This window comes from Asparagus officinalis, chromosome 7, assembly GCF_001876935.1.
Source record: "Asparagus officinalis chromosome 7, Aspof.V1, whole genome shotgun sequence".
NCBI classification, from domain to species: domain Eukaryota; kingdom Viridiplantae; phylum Streptophyta; class Magnoliopsida; order Asparagales; family Asparagaceae; genus Asparagus; species Asparagus officinalis.
The window spans coordinates 88,427,808-88,449,317 of NC_033800.1; the positions used below are offsets into that span (position 1 = coordinate 88,427,808).

General features: G+C 33.5%; 1 protein-coding gene across 1 annotated transcript in view; it reads right to left on the reverse strand.

The window, feature by feature from the left end:
• LOC109848854 (RNA pseudouridine synthase 2, chloroplastic) overlaps positions 12,755 to 21,510 on the reverse strand; it is a 43,770-nt gene continuing 35,014 nt past the window's right edge. The window contains 2 exon segments of the mRNA XM_020418561.1: positions 12,755 to 13,025; positions 13,392 to 13,567. Coding sequence (XP_020274150.1) covers positions 12,890 to 13,025; positions 13,392 to 13,567 — 312 coding nt within the window. The 3' untranslated portion in view covers positions 12,755 to 12,889.

The following is a 21,510-nucleotide window of genomic DNA, read 5'->3' on the forward strand; positions in this document are numbered from 1 at the left end:
TGAAAATTAGCTAGTAATTTGTTGGCTTGTTCGTCTTCGACTTGTTCCCCTCCCGGGAAAATCTCCGAAAAAGCGTGGAAAACAACAAATTCCTATCTTCTTCCTATCTATATCTTAAGAATGAGAATTAGAAATTACCCTACTCATTAAAGATTTATATTAAAGATTATATCTTTAATTGTTTAATAAATTATTTTTAGAAATCTACTTGTTTATTGCAAGGGATATCGATGGAGGCATGAGTACTCCTATTTGTTTCTTCGCCACCTCGGCCAACTTCTCATCATCTCCGAGCTCATTGTAAGCTCTCTTGATATATAAATAGACTATTTCATCAATTGCGCTCTTTATCCCTTTATATAGTTTTCTTATATAACAAGTATGTTGCATTGCGTCTGAACGGGTGAGTGTTACATATAAAATAAGGTGGAAATTGAACCCACATTAATAGCTTGGAAGGGTAGAAGTCTGTGTTTTTTTTAAATTGATGTTTGTTCTGTAGAGGTTTCTTCTTTAGTCATATTCAATTGCTTTATATTGAATTATAAAATATTTTTTAAACTACTGAATATCTTTTCTATTTTTATATATACTCGTTTTTATAGATATGAGGATACAAGTGGCTCATAACAACGACTTATAGTATATGGATTGTTAAAAATTAGATAATCAAAATTGGAGTTTTTTTTTCAAATAGCCTGAAACTTAAATGAAATTCAAAATAAGGGGATGGATGACTTTTATTTCAAAATTTGAATTCGAAGTTAGTTAGTTTAACCAGTAGGCTCTCATTTACAATATTCTTATTTTTTTATAATATTCTAAGATAAAAAGATAAAAAGAAAAACTTATCTTGCCAAATGAGCCTGTCGATATTTTCATTTCAAGATTTTAAATTTCAAATTAGATACATCAAACTCTTGTTTGTAATACCTCTTCTTTTTTATAATATTTAAAAAATAAAAAAGGATATAAAAGGTCAGCACTCCATATGATCACAACACCGAAAGTATCTCTTTGATATAGAAACTGCGGAGATGTTGCTAGCAAGCAAGGTCACCTTATGTTGATATTTTATTACAAAACTTTTGGGATTTGGTATGAAGTAATCAAATAAAATATTCTAGTTTGATTAGATATAAGACTTTCACATATCGATTTAATCTAAAACAGTTTCATGTTTATACCTCACTCTTGTAATGTTTGCATTAGAGTTTCAACTTAATTAGAATAATATAAATTATTTTAATATATCCATAAAATATCTTAAGAATTAAAATATCAATTTCTAGAATAATACTAAGAACCCATTAAAATTTTAATATAATTATTTGAAAATATTAAATAAAGCAGGGAGAATTTGAGATAATATATTGGGTAATTTCTAGAAATAATTTGATTATTTTTTTGGAATCACAGGGAATATTTTTGTAATAGGAAAGTTCTTAATTTTATTAGTCCTTACAAACTATATATTTTCTTATTGTGTCTCGTGTTCTATTAATATTTTAAAGAGAGAGATGGGTAAACTAAAAGCTCCTCCTTCATATAAATAGTAAGGACATAATATCAAATTAATAAATAATAAAAAAATAGATAAATTATCCAATAATATTTTAAGAGTAACACTAATTCATCAATTTTAAATATAATTTAACATAGATATAATTTTGAATATATGATTTTAGGGTTAATTTTAGAATAACACCCTCAACAATTGTAGATGTTTTAGAAAACCCTTCTCATCTATTTTAATTTGATAAAACCACTCTAAAGTTTGTGCATAATATAGATAACTCCACTCAATTTTAAAAATCGGAGAAAACCCTCTTGACTATGTGAGGTCTAACAAAACCTCTCTAATCTTTCACACTTTTCTCATGAAACCACAGACGTTATTTTAAAATATAAAATAATTTGAATATCCTTTAGAAAAATAACTCATTCTATTACAATGAAACCCCTAATCGGTACAAAAAAAGAACTATTTTCAATTTATAATACTTTTTGCCTTCTTTCTCCTCTCTTTGTCTTATTTTGAAAAATTAGAGCAATTTTTTATAATTGAGGCATATTTTGGTCTTTTCTTAGTCATCTACTTGTTATATGACATGCTAGACCTCAGAATTTAGGTTTCAGGGATAAAAGTGAGAAAAGTTTACGAGGATTTCTTAAATTTTCAAACTTGAGTGTGGTTATCTAGAGTAAGCTCAAACTTGAGGGGGTTTCTCAAATTAAAATAGTTGAGGGATTAGAGACACACCTTATAGAAAGGGGGTTAAGTTAGGAAAGTTCAATGGGGTATCTCAAATTTTAATAGTTGATGGGGTTTAATCTACAATATGCTCAAACTTGAGGAGTGTTTTCTAAAATTATAATCATTGAGGGGTTTTTTAGAATTAATCCATGATTTTATGTACAAGTTCTTTACATTAGTTTTTCTCTCCTTTAGTTTCTATATTTTAATATATAATTTAATTATAGATAGTTATAATATGATAGTGATTACACAATATTTGATTATTAGAATTTGCTGATTATGGATAGTTTAAATTTGATGATAATTCTTATATAAATATTAGATTAGGTCTCCACATGTAGAACTTATGATATGGCAGATCAACTTGTTGTATACTTATAATATGACACATGTTAATGTTATGTGCCTTTTAAGAACTCCACTAATATCTCTTTATATTATATAAAATAAGTATTAAGCCCACGCTCACATGGATTATTTTGATTTCTTTGATTTATATATGTTGGTTTATATGTCTTCAAATACGTTTCAGTGACCATAGTGTCCAAAGAGAGATGGTTTGATATTTCTTTTTTTTTAGATTATAACTTGTAGATCATATTTTAACTAATACTTTAAATTATTATGAAGGAAGACACAATGAATAACTCTTTTTTTTTTTAGAAAAGAAATTTTTTTTCTTAGTTAAAATAGATAGTTTGAGTTGCAGGATTTTTCTTTGATAAAGTTTTTTTCGAAATAAAATTTTCCTTAAAATTAAAATCTTGTGTTTAAAATTCAAAATTAGAATTTTAACCATCAATTACTCCTTTACAAATCTAAATAAAAATTTATAGTTTTTAAAAACTAAAATATGACTAGGATTTAAATTTGGTTTGCCTGAGATTGGGACACGAACGGTAATATGACTTTCCTCTATCCCAAAATGGATAGTAAAGAATCCATTATCGTCTAACATTCGGGACATAGTACTTCCCATTACAATTATATCCTATCACCTCATATATTCCCACAATATTAAATTATAGTATTATAATATAATATGCTAAATTAGGGAGCCATTTGTAACATTAGAAGTTTTTTGGATCATGTTTGTAAGATTTTGAGGGATGTTTGTAACTTCTATCACTTTTAGGGGGCTATTGTAAAGTTTTTAGAGGGTTGTTTTGTACAATTTTTATGGCTGCTTCAGGGGTGTTTGTGATTTTAAAAACTTTCAAGGGGTTATTTTTAGTAGTTGTAATGTTTTAAAATTTTTAGCTTGGTGTTTGTTATTTTAATTAACAACTTTTATCTGTCTACTTATAAAATATTCAGGGGGATATTTGTAATTCTTGGAAATTTCTAGGGGCTGATTATAATTTTTTTGGTTTGTTTGATAAATTTAAGGGGCTGCTTATAGTTTTTGTAATTTTAAAATTTTTAGGGATTGTTTGTAGTTTATGGGTTTTAAAGGGGTAGTTTATAGTTTTCTGAATTTTATGATGCTATTTGTAACTCTCCGATTTCTTAAAGATTTATTTATAACTTTTGAATCATAAGAGTTTATTTGCAAATTTTATGAGGTTATTTGTAATTTTTGGATTTTTGTGGGGTATTTGTAATTTTAGAAACTTTTAAGTGGCCATTAGTAAAAATTTTAGGAAGTTGTTTGTAATATTTCAAAATTTTCAGCATGGTGTTTATAGTTATTGCAACTTTCATGTAGCTAGTTGTAAAATTTTTAAAAGGATATTTGTAAAATTTTCAAGGGGATATCTATACTTTTCTAAATTTTGTGATGTTATTTATAATTTTTAGACATTTTAGTGGTATACTTAGAGTTTTAAATCCTAATGGGTTGTTTTAATATATCTATTTTTATGTGCCTTTTTAAAATTTAAGATTTATTCTACAGATGTTTCTAATTTTTGGATCTTGGGATATTGTTTATAATTTTTGGATTTTTTAAGATTGTTTTAACTTTTAGAATTTCAACGTGGGGCAGTTGATAATTTTTTAAGTTTGAAAAAAACCCTATTATATGAAGAAGGTTTTTGATTCATAGAAATTTTCAATTATATATAGTTTTAAGGGAAAAATGTGTCCAGGTCCCAAAAGCGGAAACTCTATGTGACCCAGCCCATTGTATTTTGGCCCATGTGATTTAGTTCCAAAAATTAACATTTAATATTTCAAGACCCTTACACGTCAGCAGTACAAAAAAAAGAGATTTTATTTTGAGAAAAAACCTAAAATTACCACTCCACTTATCTTTCCTAGACGCCTCTGATTCCCAAAAACATGGAAAATCACGTCCCATTAATGCGATCTGACGGAAAAAATGGAAGGAAATTTCCCGCCCTTTTTTAAGCTCTATCATGAGCAATAACTCATGTTAGTTCTAACCTATTTCATGTTAGTTCTAACTTATTTCATGTTAGTTCTAATTCATGTTAAAACTAACTTTAAGTGGAACTAACATTAGTACTTTGACTACTTGGTTTAGTGGTAAAGCTTGGTAATTTGGAGAGGAGATCAGGAGTTCAAACCCCTGCAACTACAATATATATTTAAAGGTCTTTGATTGGGCCTTGGGCCTCTTGGACTCCTTGTTAGTTCTAACTCATTTTATGTTGGTTCTAACTCAGTTAATATTAGTTCTAATTCTAATTCATGTTAGGTTTAACTTAACTCAATAGAACTAACGTTTATATTAGAAATAATACTAGCTGGAAATAGAACTAACATGAAATCAGCTAGAACTAATACGAGAACCGCTAGAACTAACAGGAGCTCAAATAGAACTAACATACCACTAGAACTAACGCTTATATTAGAAATAATACTAGATGCAATTTAGATCTAACACGACATCAGCTAAAACTAACACGAGAGCCACTAGAACTAATAGAGGCTCACCTAGAACTAACATACCATTAGATCTAACGCTTATATTAGAAATAACACTAGCTGGAAATTAGAACTAACATGACATCAGGTAAAACTAACACGAGAGCCACAATAACTAACAAGGGCTCAACTAGAACTAACATACCACTAGAACTAACGCTTATATTAGAAATAACACTAGCTAGAAGTTAGAACTAACACGATATCAGCTAGAACTAACACGAGAACCACTAGAACTAACATGGGGCTCAATTAGAACTAACATACCACTAGAACTAACGCTTATATTAGAAATAACACTAGCGGAAAGTTAGAACTAATATGACATCAGCTAGAACTAACACGAGAACCACTAGAACTAACAAGTAGAACTAATAGGGGGTCAACTAGAACTAACATACCACTAGAACTAATGCTTATATTAGAAATAACACTAGTTGTAAGTAGAACTAACATGAAATTAGCTAGAACTAACACGAAATTAGCTAGAACTAACACGAGAACCACTAGAACTAACAGGAGCTCAACTAGAACTGACATATCACTAAAACTAACGCTTATATTAGAAATAACACTAGTTGGAAGTTAAAACTAACATGACATCAGCTAGAACTAACACGAGAACCACTAGAACTAGCAGGGGCTCAACTAGAACTAACATACCACTAGAACTAACGCTTATATTAGAAATAACACTAGCTGGAAGTTAGAACTAACATGAAATCAGCTAGAACTAACACCAGAGTCCCTAGAACTAACAGGGGCTCAACTAGAACTAACATAACACTAGAAATAACACTAACTGGAAGTAGAACTAACATGACATCAGCTAGAACTAACACGAGAACCATTAGAACCAACAGGGGATCAACTAGAACTAACATATCACTAGATCTAACGATTATATTAGAAATAACACTAGCTGGAAGTAGAACTAACATGAAATCAGCTAGAACTAATACGAGAACTGCTAGAACTAACATGAGCTCAACTAGAACTAACATACCACTAGAACTAACGCGTATAATAAAAATAACACTAGCTGTAATTTAGAACTAACACGACATCAGCTATAACTAACACGAGAGTCACTAGAACTAACATGGGCTCAACTAGAACTAACATACCACTAGTGTTAGACCCTAGAGGGGGGGTGATTAGGGTCTTATGCTAATCTAATCCGATTATATACCAATTAAAATTAATTAACAAGTTATCCTAGCAAGTATGAAATATAATAACTATATAAGTTAGGATAAGCAATATGAACAATGAGATATATCCTATATGATGAATATATATATGCAAGGATATATAAACTAACACAAGATGATATATCCTATTAATATGATATATGTATATGCAAGGATATAAAACTAACACAAGGGGTAAACATTATGAATTAGATAGTTGATCATATGAATAATGAGCTAATGACAATGGCGAAAAGAAATATAAACACAAGTATAAATAAATGCCAAAGCACACTCAAACACAAGATATGATCACGGAGTTCGGACCTTCCGTCCTACGTCTACGCTCCCCACTCTCGGGGAGAAATCCACTATCACAACCGAGTTTTTCTACGCTCACCCGAATAACGTTTACACCTCACAGTGTCGGTTTTCAACGCTTACCGATCAACGTCACTCATCACAATCGGTTTTCTAGTTCACCGAAAACTTCACAACACACTCGGTTTTCTAGCTCACTGAAAACCTTACACAACTCTCAATGTAACAAATATAAATTTATTCTCTACAATAGATGAGAACTCAATTAAGCACAACTCAATGTTACAATTTCTCACAACCCTAATATACTATGTATGCAAATACAATAAGCTCAAGTGGGTGTGTGTAACAATGAGTATAAATCAAATCAATTAAACTCAAATATAAAATCTAGCTTAAGAGCAATGATAATCAAACAAGAATATAAATGTAAAGCTAGAGTTTGAGTTTAGAAAACTTCTCAATTGATAACAAGAGATGGAGAGATGGAGATTGAAGCCCAAACAAGAAGATAATCTCCTCCACTTGTGAAAACCAAAACAACTTTAAACCAAACCCTTAAACAAGCTTAAAAACAAGCTTAAACTCTTGTTAAAATCTTTTAAACTATTTTTTTGCTTACATATAAAATCTGAGGTAAGGGGGTATATATACGAAACCCCAAAGGAAAGAGAAAGCCAAGAAAAAAGACCAAGAAAAAAAACCTCTGCAACGGCTCTAAAAATAGCCGTTGAGATTGATCTGACACCGCGACGGTCGACCAAAAATATTTGCGGTCGACCGCGATTCAGATCCCAAACTCAGAAAACAGACAGAGACTTATTCGGTCGACCGGTGCGGTCGACCGATGGAAATTTCGAGCTCCCGGTCGACCGCACCGATCGACCGACAAACTCTCTGCTGCCCACTGCCGACTAAACATATGAGCGATCGACCAGTGCGGTCGATCGAAATCTGATACACAGTAAACAGGTTTTTAAAAGCTGATTTTTGAGACTTTGGAAAATTGTTAAAAATAACAAATGAAGTCCAAAAATAATAAAACTTTGGAAAATATATATAAACATGTAAATGAACATGTTACAAAAAGAATTTTCCAAATTGCATTTCCCATTTGTGAAAAATTATCATTTTGCAAAATAGTTCCAAAACACGAAAATGTAAACATGTGAATTTTGATATTTAGGCTAAACCATGCTTTGAAACTTTGCACAATAATTTTGTAGACTTAATAAAATATGTATATGATTATTGTTAACTCCAAAAACTAAGAATATGATATTTTCACAAATACATTAGAGAATGAAACATAGGATACGAAGAAACCAATAAATGTGTGTGTATAGATTTTGAGCTTAACGTATTTAACACACATAATATAAAATCTATACTAAATATACCCAAGCTTGATCTTGATCTTCATTGTAGCTCAACTTGGTAAACTTTGAGGAAGAAGCTTGTAATTGGATCTTTAACTTAAATTGACGTTGCTTCACTCCATAATTCCGCCAACCTCCATTTGATATGATCGTTAAGGCTCGATTCCATCCATCCTCCAACTACGTTGTTTGTCTATAAGAAATAAGAAAACACAAATACTAGACAAACAACATTAGTGATAAATTATTTGTTAAACATCATCAAAACAAGAAGGCCAACAACTAGATCTAACGCTTATGTTAGAAATAACACTAGCTGGAAGTTAGAACTAATATGACATCAGCTAGAACTAACACGAGAGCCACTAGAACTAATAGGGGTTCAACTAGAACTAACATACCACTAGAACTAATGCTTATATTAGAAATAACACTAGTTGGAAGTTAGAACTAAGATGACATCAGCTAGAACTAACATGAGAATCACTAGAACTAACAGGGGCTCAACTAGAACTAACATACCACGAGAACTAACGCTTATATTAGAAATAACACTAGCTGGAAGTTAGAACTAACAGGCATAATTCTTTTCTATTATTGTTTGATGTTGTTGCCTTACGATCTTAGTCTCAGTTAGCGCTTCGGCCACGTCCACAACAAATTAAAGAAAGAACTGATAATAAAATAGCAATAACAACGATAAAAGAGGAGAGGGATTCACATCACTTTTCATTTATAATTTTTGAAAACAATTACAAATAAAATATTTTAAAAAAATCCATGACAAAACAATTAATAAAAATTCAAGGTAACAAATTAAAACCCAACGTGCTTGATGCACGGCGGGTCCAAGCCAATCGAGCTTTTAATTAACAACCTAGCTAGCGATTTGATTAAACTAACTAGCTCTTGACGAAGCCGTCGATAAACTTGGCCTCGGCGCCCCTCGGCCAGGTGACGCCCCCCAGCCAGTTCTTGATCAGGAAGAGAGACGCCTCCCTGTTGATGTGCTCATGCTTTTTGACCCACTCGGCCTTGGGTCTGGGGTCGCCGTTAGGCCCCCTGTTGTTGTACTTGGTATAGTAGCAAGTCTGGTGGAAGTCGGCCCCATCCCGGACGACCCAGCCCTCAGGCCTGATCACGTCCCTGATCTCCGACTCCATGACCACCGTCCTCGCCTTCTCCTTCCATGGCCTCCCCAGAGTCTGATCATTTTCAGTGGCCACGGCAGAAGTGAGAGAGAAGGAGAAGTTGAGAGATAGAGGGGTGAGAGAGAGAGAGAGAGAGAGAGAGAGAGAGAGATGTGATTAATGATGGAGAAATTGGGAATAAATAGGGAGGGGCGCAGTAACCGAGTTCAGTCCCATCAACGGGGCAACTTCGTAAGTTTCATTAGGCTTTTTTTGAAATCCGATACTTTAGAACCTCATCATAAATACTGTGTGTATTTAGGGCTTATCCACATAGGGTAGAATACAAAGGGTCTCGTCACATGAAGTTTCTACTTTTGGGGCCTCGACATAATATTCCCTAGTTTTAGTTTGATTAGAATTATTAGGTAATGAGGATCAGAAAGAAGAGTTTTGATTATTAGAATTTTCTAATTATGAATAGTTTTAAGTTTATTAGGATTATTAGGATTAGGTGTCAACATATCAATTTCTAATATAAACCCATTTATTAACAATTTCTAATATGAACCCATTTATATATAAAGGAGGGATATCATTTTGAGATTTGATTAATTATGGATAGTTAAAATTTGATTGAATTTACTAGATATTTAATTATCAGAATTTTTTAATTATATATAGTTTTAATTTGATGAGTTAATTAGATGAAGATAAGATTAGGTGTTCACATGCCATCTTTTGATAGGATAAAAAAATACGTAGCATTTTTTTTATATGACACATGTCATACATTTAATGACACATGTCGTTTTTTTGCAGCTTTAGGAGAACCACCAATTTCTCATTATAGATAAAGGTGGAGTTACGATATTGTTTTTATAGATAGTTATAATTAAAACTTGAGGGGTGTTAATCCCTAATTATAATCGTTGAGGGGGGTTTTCTAAAATTAATCCACGGTATTAGGTATAGAGGTTCTTTACATCAGTTTTTTTATTAATTTTTATATTTAAATATATTATTATGAGATTTTTGTTAATTATAGATAGTTATAATCCGATAAGAATTATACAATATTTTATTATCAAACATTTCTATTTATAAATAGTTTAATTTTGATAAGAATTCTTAGGTGAATATTAGATTAGGTATCATATGTAGATACTTATGATATGACACATGTCAACTTTTTATGTATTAATAATATGGCACATGTCTATTTTACGTGCCTTTTAAGAATTCTATAAATTTCTCTTTTTGCATTATATGAGATTTTTTTTAATTATAGATAGTTATAATATAATAAGGATTACACAATACTTGATTATTAGAATTTTATAATTACGAATAGTTCAAATTTGATGAGAAATTTCATGTGAATATTAGATTAGTTGCTTATATACAGATACTTATGATATGACCCATGTTAACTTCTTGTGTATTTGTAACATGACACATGTCAATTTTATGTGTTTTTTAAAAATTCTATCAAATTCTCTTTATATATAAACGAGGAATAATTATTTATGTATATCTTTATATAGAAAAATAGCATCATGAGATTGTGAAATTGGATTGCACCATGTGCTATTCCTCTAGGCCACTTAATTCAATGATCAATTTTGTCGATATTAATTTGTGTATCTTACAATCTATGTTTGCATAGTTTAGAGTTTTCTAATCAGTATGTCTACTGGTAGATGACTATTAATGTGAACGTAGACTTGACAGTATTATATGATTTAGAAAAGTAAATTATCAAAATTTATTTACATAAATTTGGTGATTTTTTGAATAACATGAGTTCTTTTTATTATTATGAATTAAAGTGGCTCATGGGCTACTTCAGATAGAGATCGAGCTCACTGTATATCATGACAGCATGACTCATATATATGCGTGCATGAAGACGATGGACAAAAAGGCATATAGCAAAACGCGCCGTGAGCAGAGATGTGTATTTTCTTACTATCTAAAAGCAATTGAGAGTTTACTACTTTAATCATAACTATCTATTATTTTATCTACGGTTTTGATTTAATTTGAAAAACAGAAGTGAATCTAGCACAAGGTGACTATGATAATAAGTGGTAGATGTATATAATGATTACAATTGTCCGTTAAACAATAAGCGTAGATATCACAACTAAACGTCTCTCATCTACCTTTTCGACGGTAGATGTATATAATGATTACAATTGTCCGTTAAACAATAAGCGTAGATATCACAACTAAACGTCTCTCACCTACCTTTTCGACCAGGCGGGATCCATTGACTCCAAGAACTCCTAACCTCAGATCGAGAGGAACTATCACCAATACTTTGTCTCTTGAGATTATTCAGGAAAACAAGTTGCGCGTCACGGTTGTTTTAAAACGTATAAATTACATATGATGTATAGTTTATAACAGTGGTTAACTGAGGTTTGCATAATATGCTGTGCTGTGGTGGAACGATAGGTGATTTTCAGGAGCTCATATCATGACAGAAGATCCAAGTTCGAGCCTCGAACACTCAAAAGAGGCATTACGTTCTAGACTTAACTGGGGACACCTTCACTCGAGAGCGTCTTCAGGGACCTCAAACCTGAACAAAGGCAAAATCCTCACCCTGTTTGATCCCATCTTGACTTCCTCTCAAAGAGCTAGATGAATGGATACAGGTTTTGATCGTCATGTTTCTTGTTTGCAAGCAGGATGCAGATGCTAGCTCCTCGAGGAGTCAACTGATAATGAGAACGCATGAAGTTACAATCGCAGTGACGCTAGAGCTCTTGATTGGATCGATGTTGCTGACAGGGGAAGAATGACGTTCTGATTAGAGAAATTACGGTGAGAAGAAGTTTGGGGAGGAGAGGAGAGTGGAAGGAGAAAAAGAGAGAAAAAGGTGTGAAGAGGAGTCAGCACACTTGTTGGAAGCACCTAATTATGTCGCCACACCTTCATGCGTTATCATTCTCATCACTAGCTTCTTTTGCGAAATGATACATTCCGTGTTGACCACTACCTTGGCCATTATCTCCGAGCTCATTGTGTATCCCTCATGAGAGAAGCATGACAGGACTCGCAACAAGCTCGAACATGAAACACAAGGTAACGGCTGACGACAGAATGTATCAGCTTGCAGAAAAAGCCAAGTGCTGTGGAGGATCACACAAACGGATGTGAAAAGGTACAATGGAAGCACCTGCATCGTCGTCTTTCACATTAGCATTAGCAATGTACGTAGATGTGCATAAAGCGAGACGCATAATAAATCGATTTCCAAGTTTAAAAGTTGAACACCCCCTGCTGGTACTTTCAGGTAGAGCAGCAGGTTATGAATTGTAGAGTAGCAATTTTCCCCCGCTTTTACAAGCATCTGCAATGGGACATGGCAGGCAGAAAGTTAATAGTATTTGTTTTTCCTTTTTTTGCTTTATTTAAGGCATTGTCTTCTGGATTTGTATAACTTAATCTTATAATTTTCTAAATGATGATTATTTCTAATATAAATGAAACAAGTCAGAGATCTTGTAGCCAAATTCCTACCCGATATAACTATCTTTACTGACGCTTAATCATAATCTAGAAACATTGCACATGCAAAGCCAGTGGCTGTTGATTAAAAAAATTATTCACAGAGAAATAGAAAGGAAATATACACAAGTTACAAAAATTTGTTCATTAAATAATTGCATGAACTTGTTCTTTAGAAAAAATATACCAGCATCACACTTCTAGTTCTGTATCGGAGTTTTCTCCAGTTTGCTGTGAAAAACTCCTAAGCAGGCTCAACACCTCAGAAAAATCATCTGGTGGAGGGCATGAGAATCTCAGATACACTCCGGTGTGAGGGTGTGTAAATCTATGGAAAAAAAATTGCATAAGGTGCTTAAGTTCAAATTTTAGCAATTTAAGATAGAAAAACCAAAATTAGGAAAGTTAAGAATTAGGGTCAGTGGCACATAAAACCCCTGTAGCATCACAGTTTTGCACTTACTACCCTTATAGTTTCATTGCTGAAGATAGGCCCTGGTTAATTTTTTGACTCTTTGTCCCTTGGTGAAATTTTGGCAGATGCTGCCCAGTTAAAAGCGTCAAAAATACATTTAAAAAAATAACCCAGAAGGTTCATCTGCAACAATGTAGCTACAGGGATAGTAAGTACAAAACAGCGACAATACATGGGGTTTATGTGCAATTAACCCAAAGAATTAAAACAAATTCTCACCCAAGAGATAAAGCATGTAAGCAGGGCCTCTGCAATCTCGATACCATGCAAGAAAGGTGGCCATGACTATTTGAAGGTATTCTTGGTTTCAATAGTGACAGTGCCATGCCCTTAGTTCCTCCATATAATTCATCACCTAATAGGGGTACTCCCAGATACTTTGCATGTGCTCGTATCTAATGAGAAAAAAGGCGATGTCTAAAGTACAGATGTCAAATAGAACATATATATATATATCATATATATATATATATATATATATATATATAATATTATATATATATATATATATAGAGAGAGAGAGAGAGAGAGAGAGTTGAGCTAGGCTACTGTTAATAGTATCCAACATACGGATACTATCAACCCAATTTTGAAAATCGGAACCGGTAGATGTGATCTACTACGCATGAACTAGTTAGAACAAAATTCAAAGGATTTTATCATCATTACCATGCAAAATATGTCGTCAAAATCAAGTGTTCAGAATTTTCATGTAGTTGGTTAATTTTCGCCTCTTTGATATATAATTCAAAACACGTCAAATCATTTGAAAAGTTTATTTCTAACTAGTTCATGTGTAGTAGATCACATCTACCGCTTTGGATTTATATTTTTGGGCTTCGGTTTTCAAATTGGGTTGATGGTATCCGCATGTTGGATACTATTAATAGTAGTCTAGCTCAACTATATATATATATATGATATATATATATATATATATATATATATATATATATATATATATATATATGTCATAACGTTGATACGAATGAGATCTGACACAGAGGATAACAGATACAGTTACAAAATATTAATTCAACATAGTTGAATCACTTCAAAAAAATAAACTTGGAACTAATACCATCGCATGCATAAATATGGAATTTGAGGCTGTACTTGTTCCACATGGAAGTGAATTAGTAAGGTTGTAAACCAGCTGATAAGCTAAGCATTTGTTCATGTACCTTCAGTACTGTAAACGAGCTCTAAATTTGATACTTTATCTTCACATATTAAGAAACTATCGTTTCTGATAGTGATGTCTTCGGAAATATCAAATGATATTAGTTATACAAGGATAATATAAATATCAACTCGTTAAAGTATTGATTTCATCATCAAGGTTTTATGAAACCTCTTCCTCTAGCTTGATCCCATGCTGACCTATCATCTTGTTTGGTCCGCGGAAATGGGGGGGAATGGAATACACATTCCCATTTTTCATTCCCGTGTACCAAACACAACTAGTTGGAATGCATATTCCCTACGATTCGTCATTCCCTCGTTATGTGGGAACAGACATTCCCAATAAGTTGATGAGCATTCCCACACTTAAGCGGGATTAAAAAAAATGGTTTCTTTGATATACACCCCCAAATTATTGTCATTTTTAAATTTGCCCCCCAAATCATTACAATTTTAAAATTTCCCCTGACATTGTTTCTTTCCCCGATTTTACCCTATTTTTAACTGGTGTTAATTTTTTGACAGACTTTATGCTTATCCTTATTTTAATTATTTTAAAATAAAAAATTAGCAAAACAAATATAACTCATGAACCCAATCCATTATAATAGAAAACGACCCTTTATCACAACACAAAACCCACATCACATGTTTCATCCTGCCATTGCTTCTCCGGCAAAATTGATCTTGATGACCAAATATATTTTGCATACACTATTCATCACAAATGAACTCACATCCACTGCAAGAGCCACCACCTCTACAAGAACACATGAACATTGATGAACCCAAATAACACAAACTTTGACGAAACTGTTGTCACCTACCCTTCATTTACTACTACTAGAGGGGAATTTCCCTAATCATCTTCATATATAATATAAATCTCTAAAAATCAAGAGTCGACAAGTCTCCTGATTAGGTTTTACATGTACAACTTTGTTGACAAAATCTTCATCACCTCCTCCTAACTCTCTCCTAGTGAATGGGCAGTCATTGATGAGAGTGATAGATGAACGGATAAGAGAGAGTTAAATTAACGTGTTTATGGACAAAACAGGCATTTTTAAAAGTTAATAGAATATTCCAAGTAGATTTCTCATTAGTTTGGTTGAGGGTTAAATTTGAGGACATAATACAATTTAGGGGATAAATTTAGAATTATAATGATTTGAGGGGCAAGTATAAAATTACCAATAATTCCAGGGGTTTATCTTTAAAAATGCTTAAAAAGTAACTTCCAAACATGCCCATTCCCGCTCCATATTCTATAATCTTACCCAAACATGCAATGTTGCATTAAACGCTGGGCGCTTCTAGGCGTCGGACTTAGCGCCCAGCGCTTAGTCGTCTACGCGGGCGCTTAAGCGGTTTCTGGACGTTTTTTTTTTTTTTAATTGTGATACTTGAAGATAAATATATATATATATACTCAATCAAAGATGCATAAATACTAAAATACCAATACTATTAATTAAATTGCTTGGTTTACCAATTACAATAGCTCTTTATATGTTTATATTTCTCAACTCAAATTATAAGTTCATCTCAACTCAAATTACAATATGTATTAAATTCATATAAATTTTCAAAAAAAGATAGCAATTTTAGTTCCACAATAAATCATGCATACTTAGATACTAATAGCCAAAATAATAATTAACAAGGTTAGAGCCTAAGATGTTTTTTTATTTTTAATTATAATAATTGATAGTGAATGTTAATGTTACAGAAAGCTTAGATGTCGGACTGGTGTCTAGGCGGATTTCTTTCTTCATTTAAGTGGTGGTCGATGAGTTTTTGTTGAAGGTTGAAGGAGGTAGTGGAAGTGTTCATATTTGAAGGTTAATGGAGTTTGGAGGACGTGTAAGTTACAACACATAAAATCACAACCAAGACCTACATGGTGTAATCCACGTAAGCAGACAATGCTCCCCTAAACGCTCGTAAAATCTAGGTGGACAGCCTAAATACCGCCTAGGCGCTAGGCGCTAGTTAGACAGTCTAGATACCGCCTAGGCCTAGGAGCACGCCTAAGCGGACTAGGCGGAGGTTTTTTAAAACAGTGCAAACATGAGAATAGAAATGATTATTCAATTCCCATATTTAATCCATTCCATTCATTGTTTCTTTCTATTCTCACGTCGCTAAACTCCCGCATACTACATGAGGTGTAAGAGAATCCATCCTTCTCCTTGTTCTTGTTCTCATATCGATAATCAATGGAAAATCGTCTCTCAACTAAAAGGTAGATTCATAGCCATTATTTATAAATCAATTAGCTTCTAGAACTTAGCAACAAAATCAAACCAAAAGTAGTGATTTAGACTAGTGACAATGCGCAACAAGATGGATTAGCTATTTAGACCAGGTGCCCTAAATTTCCAAATGCAGGAACACGCTCTACAGCTAAGTTACACAGATACGGATACAGATACGAGGTATGGGTGTAGGTACAGGACATGATAAAATTGTAAGAGGTAGGGTATGGGGACACGGCTAAACATACATATATACATCATAATAATTGAACGAGGTCAATATTATGTTTTTCATTTCACATGCTACAAAATAAGAAACCTATAACATTTACCTGTTTCTTTTATAATATAGACATATAAATTAGAAAATTACTCATTGTTTACTTGATGTCTTAAAGACGCTTTAGAATCATAGTTCTGAACTGGGTACAAGATAGAACGAATCCGACATATGTCCAACGAGTTTTAAGATTGCATGTGAAGTGTAGGATATACATCCAAGCTATGAAGCACGGACACGCATAACATGAAGCCGTGTCGTGTCGTGTCCGTGTCGGACACGCGTGTCGAACACATGTATCCTATGTATTTTTTAGGATTTGCCTCGTGTCGGCGTGTCGGATGGCCGTGTCGGATCCGTGTCCGTGCTACATAGCATCCAAGAAGTACATAAAGTGTTAAATTAAAATGTATGTTTTATACTTGAGTACACATAAGAATAAGCGTATACAGATATTCAAGGAGTGTCCACTTGAGTTTTGATGTTGGGTACGGGTACAGGTACGGGTAAGACACGGGTACAACCCCAAATAGAATGTCAAGATCGTAGAGATTAAGGGCATGTTCTAAACAGTTGCATAATTGTGATTAGTTATGTTGTAATGGGTAGTTACATAGTTGTTAGCAGGTAATGTTGGAGTGGGTAATTTGAGTTATATGCAGTTGTTTGTAATGTTGTAGAGGGATATGAATGAGAATTATCACTGTTATATTTGTACGTCTCATCTCCTTCTCTTTGTTCTTATCTCTTTCGTCTGTTCTCCCTATAATTCCTCTATTCCTTTCCCTCTTTCCTTGTTTATTTCCATTATTTCTCCTAGAACCATCACCTGGACGAGGCAGAGGCCACTATCAAGAATAGGCACCTAACAACGTGGTATCAGAGCATCACAAGCTTGTTTCCAAAATCTAGAAAGTTCGATCTCCTGCATCATGAAGTCAAGCATCAAGGATTAATGTTAAAAATGGTGAACAATAAGGTGGAGGATCTCTCATAGCTCATTGTGGGGTGCTCTTCACAACTTAATATGGTCTCGATTAGATAAGCAAGATGACTTTGGAAAAGAATCATGCACCAAACAAATCGGTGCTCGGTTATCCCCTAACTCAACCTCATTCTCAAACTAAACCACCCATGTTTAATCCTTCATACAACAATACCAAAGCAAACTTTGCTAATCGATCAACTCAGTCTTCAAGCCAAGGAGGTGCTCCTAAATGCAGATACGATTTTCCCATATTCACAGAGGACAAGGTTTATGAATGACCCAATCTATAGAGTTTAACTACTACTTAAATTTTATGTTGTCCGGAAATCCCTTTCGGACAACATGTGCAATTTGCCTCTCTATTTCTTGATGAAACATCACTACAGTTGTGTAGGTTGCTTGAGAATGGCAAGGGCAAGCTAATAACATGGTGGGAGTCTAGCAAGCATTGCTTGCTTGGTTTAGACCCTCAAAATTATTAGGTTACAAAAGGCCCCAGTCAGAACTACAACAAACTAGATCGTTACTTAGAAGAGTACCAAGCACAATTTGAGAAATTATCCAACTTTATGGATAGTCTTCCCGAAGACTATATTGTTAGTTACTTTGTCATGGACTGAGAAGAAGTCAGTTATAACGTAATGGTGGAGGAACCCGCTACTTTGGAGAGGGCTAATTGTGTAGCAAGAATTCATAAAAATAGAATAGCGTTGGAGAAGAAAGCTCAACCACTCTTCAGCCAACACAGCATCACCGACACCACCTAATCCTATAAGTGAGAATACTTTAAACACTCTACCTCCATCTATGCAAATCAAAAGAATAACATCCTAGTAGAGAAAAAAGATTGTGATACCATTGTGATGAAAAGTATGTCATGGCCCATGGTTCATCAATGTAAGTCGTAAAAGGTGTTCTTGTGAAGGAATCCCAACTGAATGGAAAAGATTAGGACTTAAACAATATTAAGCTCAATGGCAAGATTAAAGGAGAGAGACTTCTCAGGATCGTGGGGATCAAGGGCATGATGTGGGCAGTTTCATAGTTGTGACTAGTTATGTTGTAGTGCGTTGTTATGTAGTCGTAAGAAGCTAATGTAGGAGTGGAATAGTTTGGGTTCTATATAGTTGTTTCTAATATTATAGATAGATATGAATGAGAATTGTCATTGCTCTCTCTATATATCTCATTCCCTTCCCCTTCATTCTTATATATTTCCTCTGTTCTCCATATAATTCTTCTGTTCCTTTCTCTCTTTCATTGTTTCTTTCTCTGATATCTCTTGGAACTATGGTTGGAGAAGGTAGAGGCAGAGGTCAAACATCAGCACCTAAATAGAAGTAACCATGCAACACAGCTCTAACGTCTTTGTCAAAACTTATTTAACCACAAGTAGAATCATCTCTCAACTCGATATGAGACGAATATCACACCTTATTTACATTTATCAGAGTTCGGTAACTAATCCTAACTGGGTAACTTTGAACTGTTTGACTAATTGCATAACGTATTCTAAAAAAAAATTGAAAAAAAAAACAAAGAGAAAGTAGCCATGGCTCAACCGGTATTGTAGTTGTATTACCAAGAACCTTTACCATTTACATTTATCAGAGTTCGGTAACTAATCCTAACTGGGTAACTTTGAACTGTTTGACTAATTGCATAACGTATTCCAAAAAAAAAATTGAAAAAAAACAAAGAGAAAGTAGCTATGGCTCAACCGGTATTGTAGTTGTATTACCAAGAACCTTTACCATGGAGCCAAATCTTTTTTATTGAAACTGAAATATCTAAATTTGTACTAATTGCATGCATTCTCATATAATGCTTTCTTAGATATATAACTTATGAAATGAATAGGCAAGAAAAATATTGCACGAGTTCAAAACAATTTGACAAGTAATTGTTTTCGTTATGTACTTTCTAATATCAGAAAGAGGTTGTGAAACTTAAGAGAGCACAGAAATTGTATACAAGGGTCGATACTCTTTTGGGCCAGAATATTTTCACAATTTAGGGGTACAAAGTGTTACCACTACCTCTCTTATTGCGGTAAGGCAACTTCATCACTATAGGGCAAGGTTTAAATATCGATTATTAGGAATTTATCAAACGGTCAAAACATTGTTATCGAGGCACGCACGCCAGGCGCTGCGGCCTGCAGCAAATGCGTCTCGTACCAGAGGTGAGCGCTGCAAGCACGCGAGGCGCGCGCCTCTTGTGCGCCTAGCGCGTTCGTTGGGCGCACCGCCTCACTGCGCCTCAGCTGATGGTGCACAGTGAGTTGGGTTGTTTTGAATTAAACGGGTTTCGGGTCTGGTACCCGCATATTCCTATTAAACTCTTTTCTTCTTAGGGTTTCAAGCCTTTTTTTGACATCACAATGGATGCTCCTCAAGGCTCAAACTCTCACTGTCCTCACTCCCCGACCCTAACCTGTCGGCCGATGCCGCTGACTCTGCCACCGTCGACGCATAGTCAAGTTATTTTTTTAGTTTTTCTCTTTTCTTGTTTTCTTCTTTTTTCTTTTTGAAAATAATTTATATGATTACATATTTACATCATGTAATAGACTATTTTTTTCTATATTAGACTCTTTTTAAGAACTTTTGTTTATGCAAAACCTTCACTTAATTGTTAATCACTTAATTGTTAATTACATATTAGACTCTTTCTTCTCATGTTTGTTAATCACTTACCTTCTTTGTAGGCTACTTCTTCTACTTAAAACATTTAATTACATTTTTATGTTTTCATTTTTTTCTTTTTATTTAGTTTTTTGTTATTTAATATATTTCCTTTTGTTATTTAAAAAAGTTAGCGAGCATAATTTGATGATTTAAGTTGATATTCTCATAATTTTGGGTGTATGTGACTAATAAACTTGAGTATGTCTTCATCGGCATCGACGAGTGCAAATAGAGATAGAAGACAATATCCTACTTGGAAGTACACTTCTCTAGTTGAGGAAGGGAATTCCAACAAGCATAAGTGCATTTATTGTAATAAGATTACCAATGACGGCATATCAAGGCAAAACGAGCATCTTATTGGAACGACGAGGTGATGTAAAAATGTTTCCCTTTGCGATAAAGTTTCTTCGAATGTGGTTGATGAGCTTAAGGATTATGACAATTTATAAACATGTTGCTTATATGCTTCTCTTATGTTGGAAAATATTAGTTTGAGTTGAGCGTCTCAATTCAGTGAGAATTCAGTGAGGCGCGCATCGTTGTGCGCCTTGCGTATAGTGCGCCTAAGGGACTTTTGCGCACCACATTGCGCTTTGCGCCTCGAAAACACCGAGTCAAAATTCATATCGGATATCGGGAATATATCGGGGATAAGTAGTCTTTATCGGAGTGACATTACGGGATAGTGTATATACATGTTATAACATCCTAAAATATAATCTAACTATACTTAATAAAATATAAACATATCAAAATGTAAATAATCATGTTTAGGATCATTAACCAATGGTAGAAACTTGTTTTTTGATTGTACGATGAAACCATTCGAGTGCATAGTTAGTAAAAATAGAATAACATACAAACACTATTTTAAAAAATATCCGCCTAGTCCGCTTAGGCGTACGCCTAGACCTAGACGGTACCTAGGCCG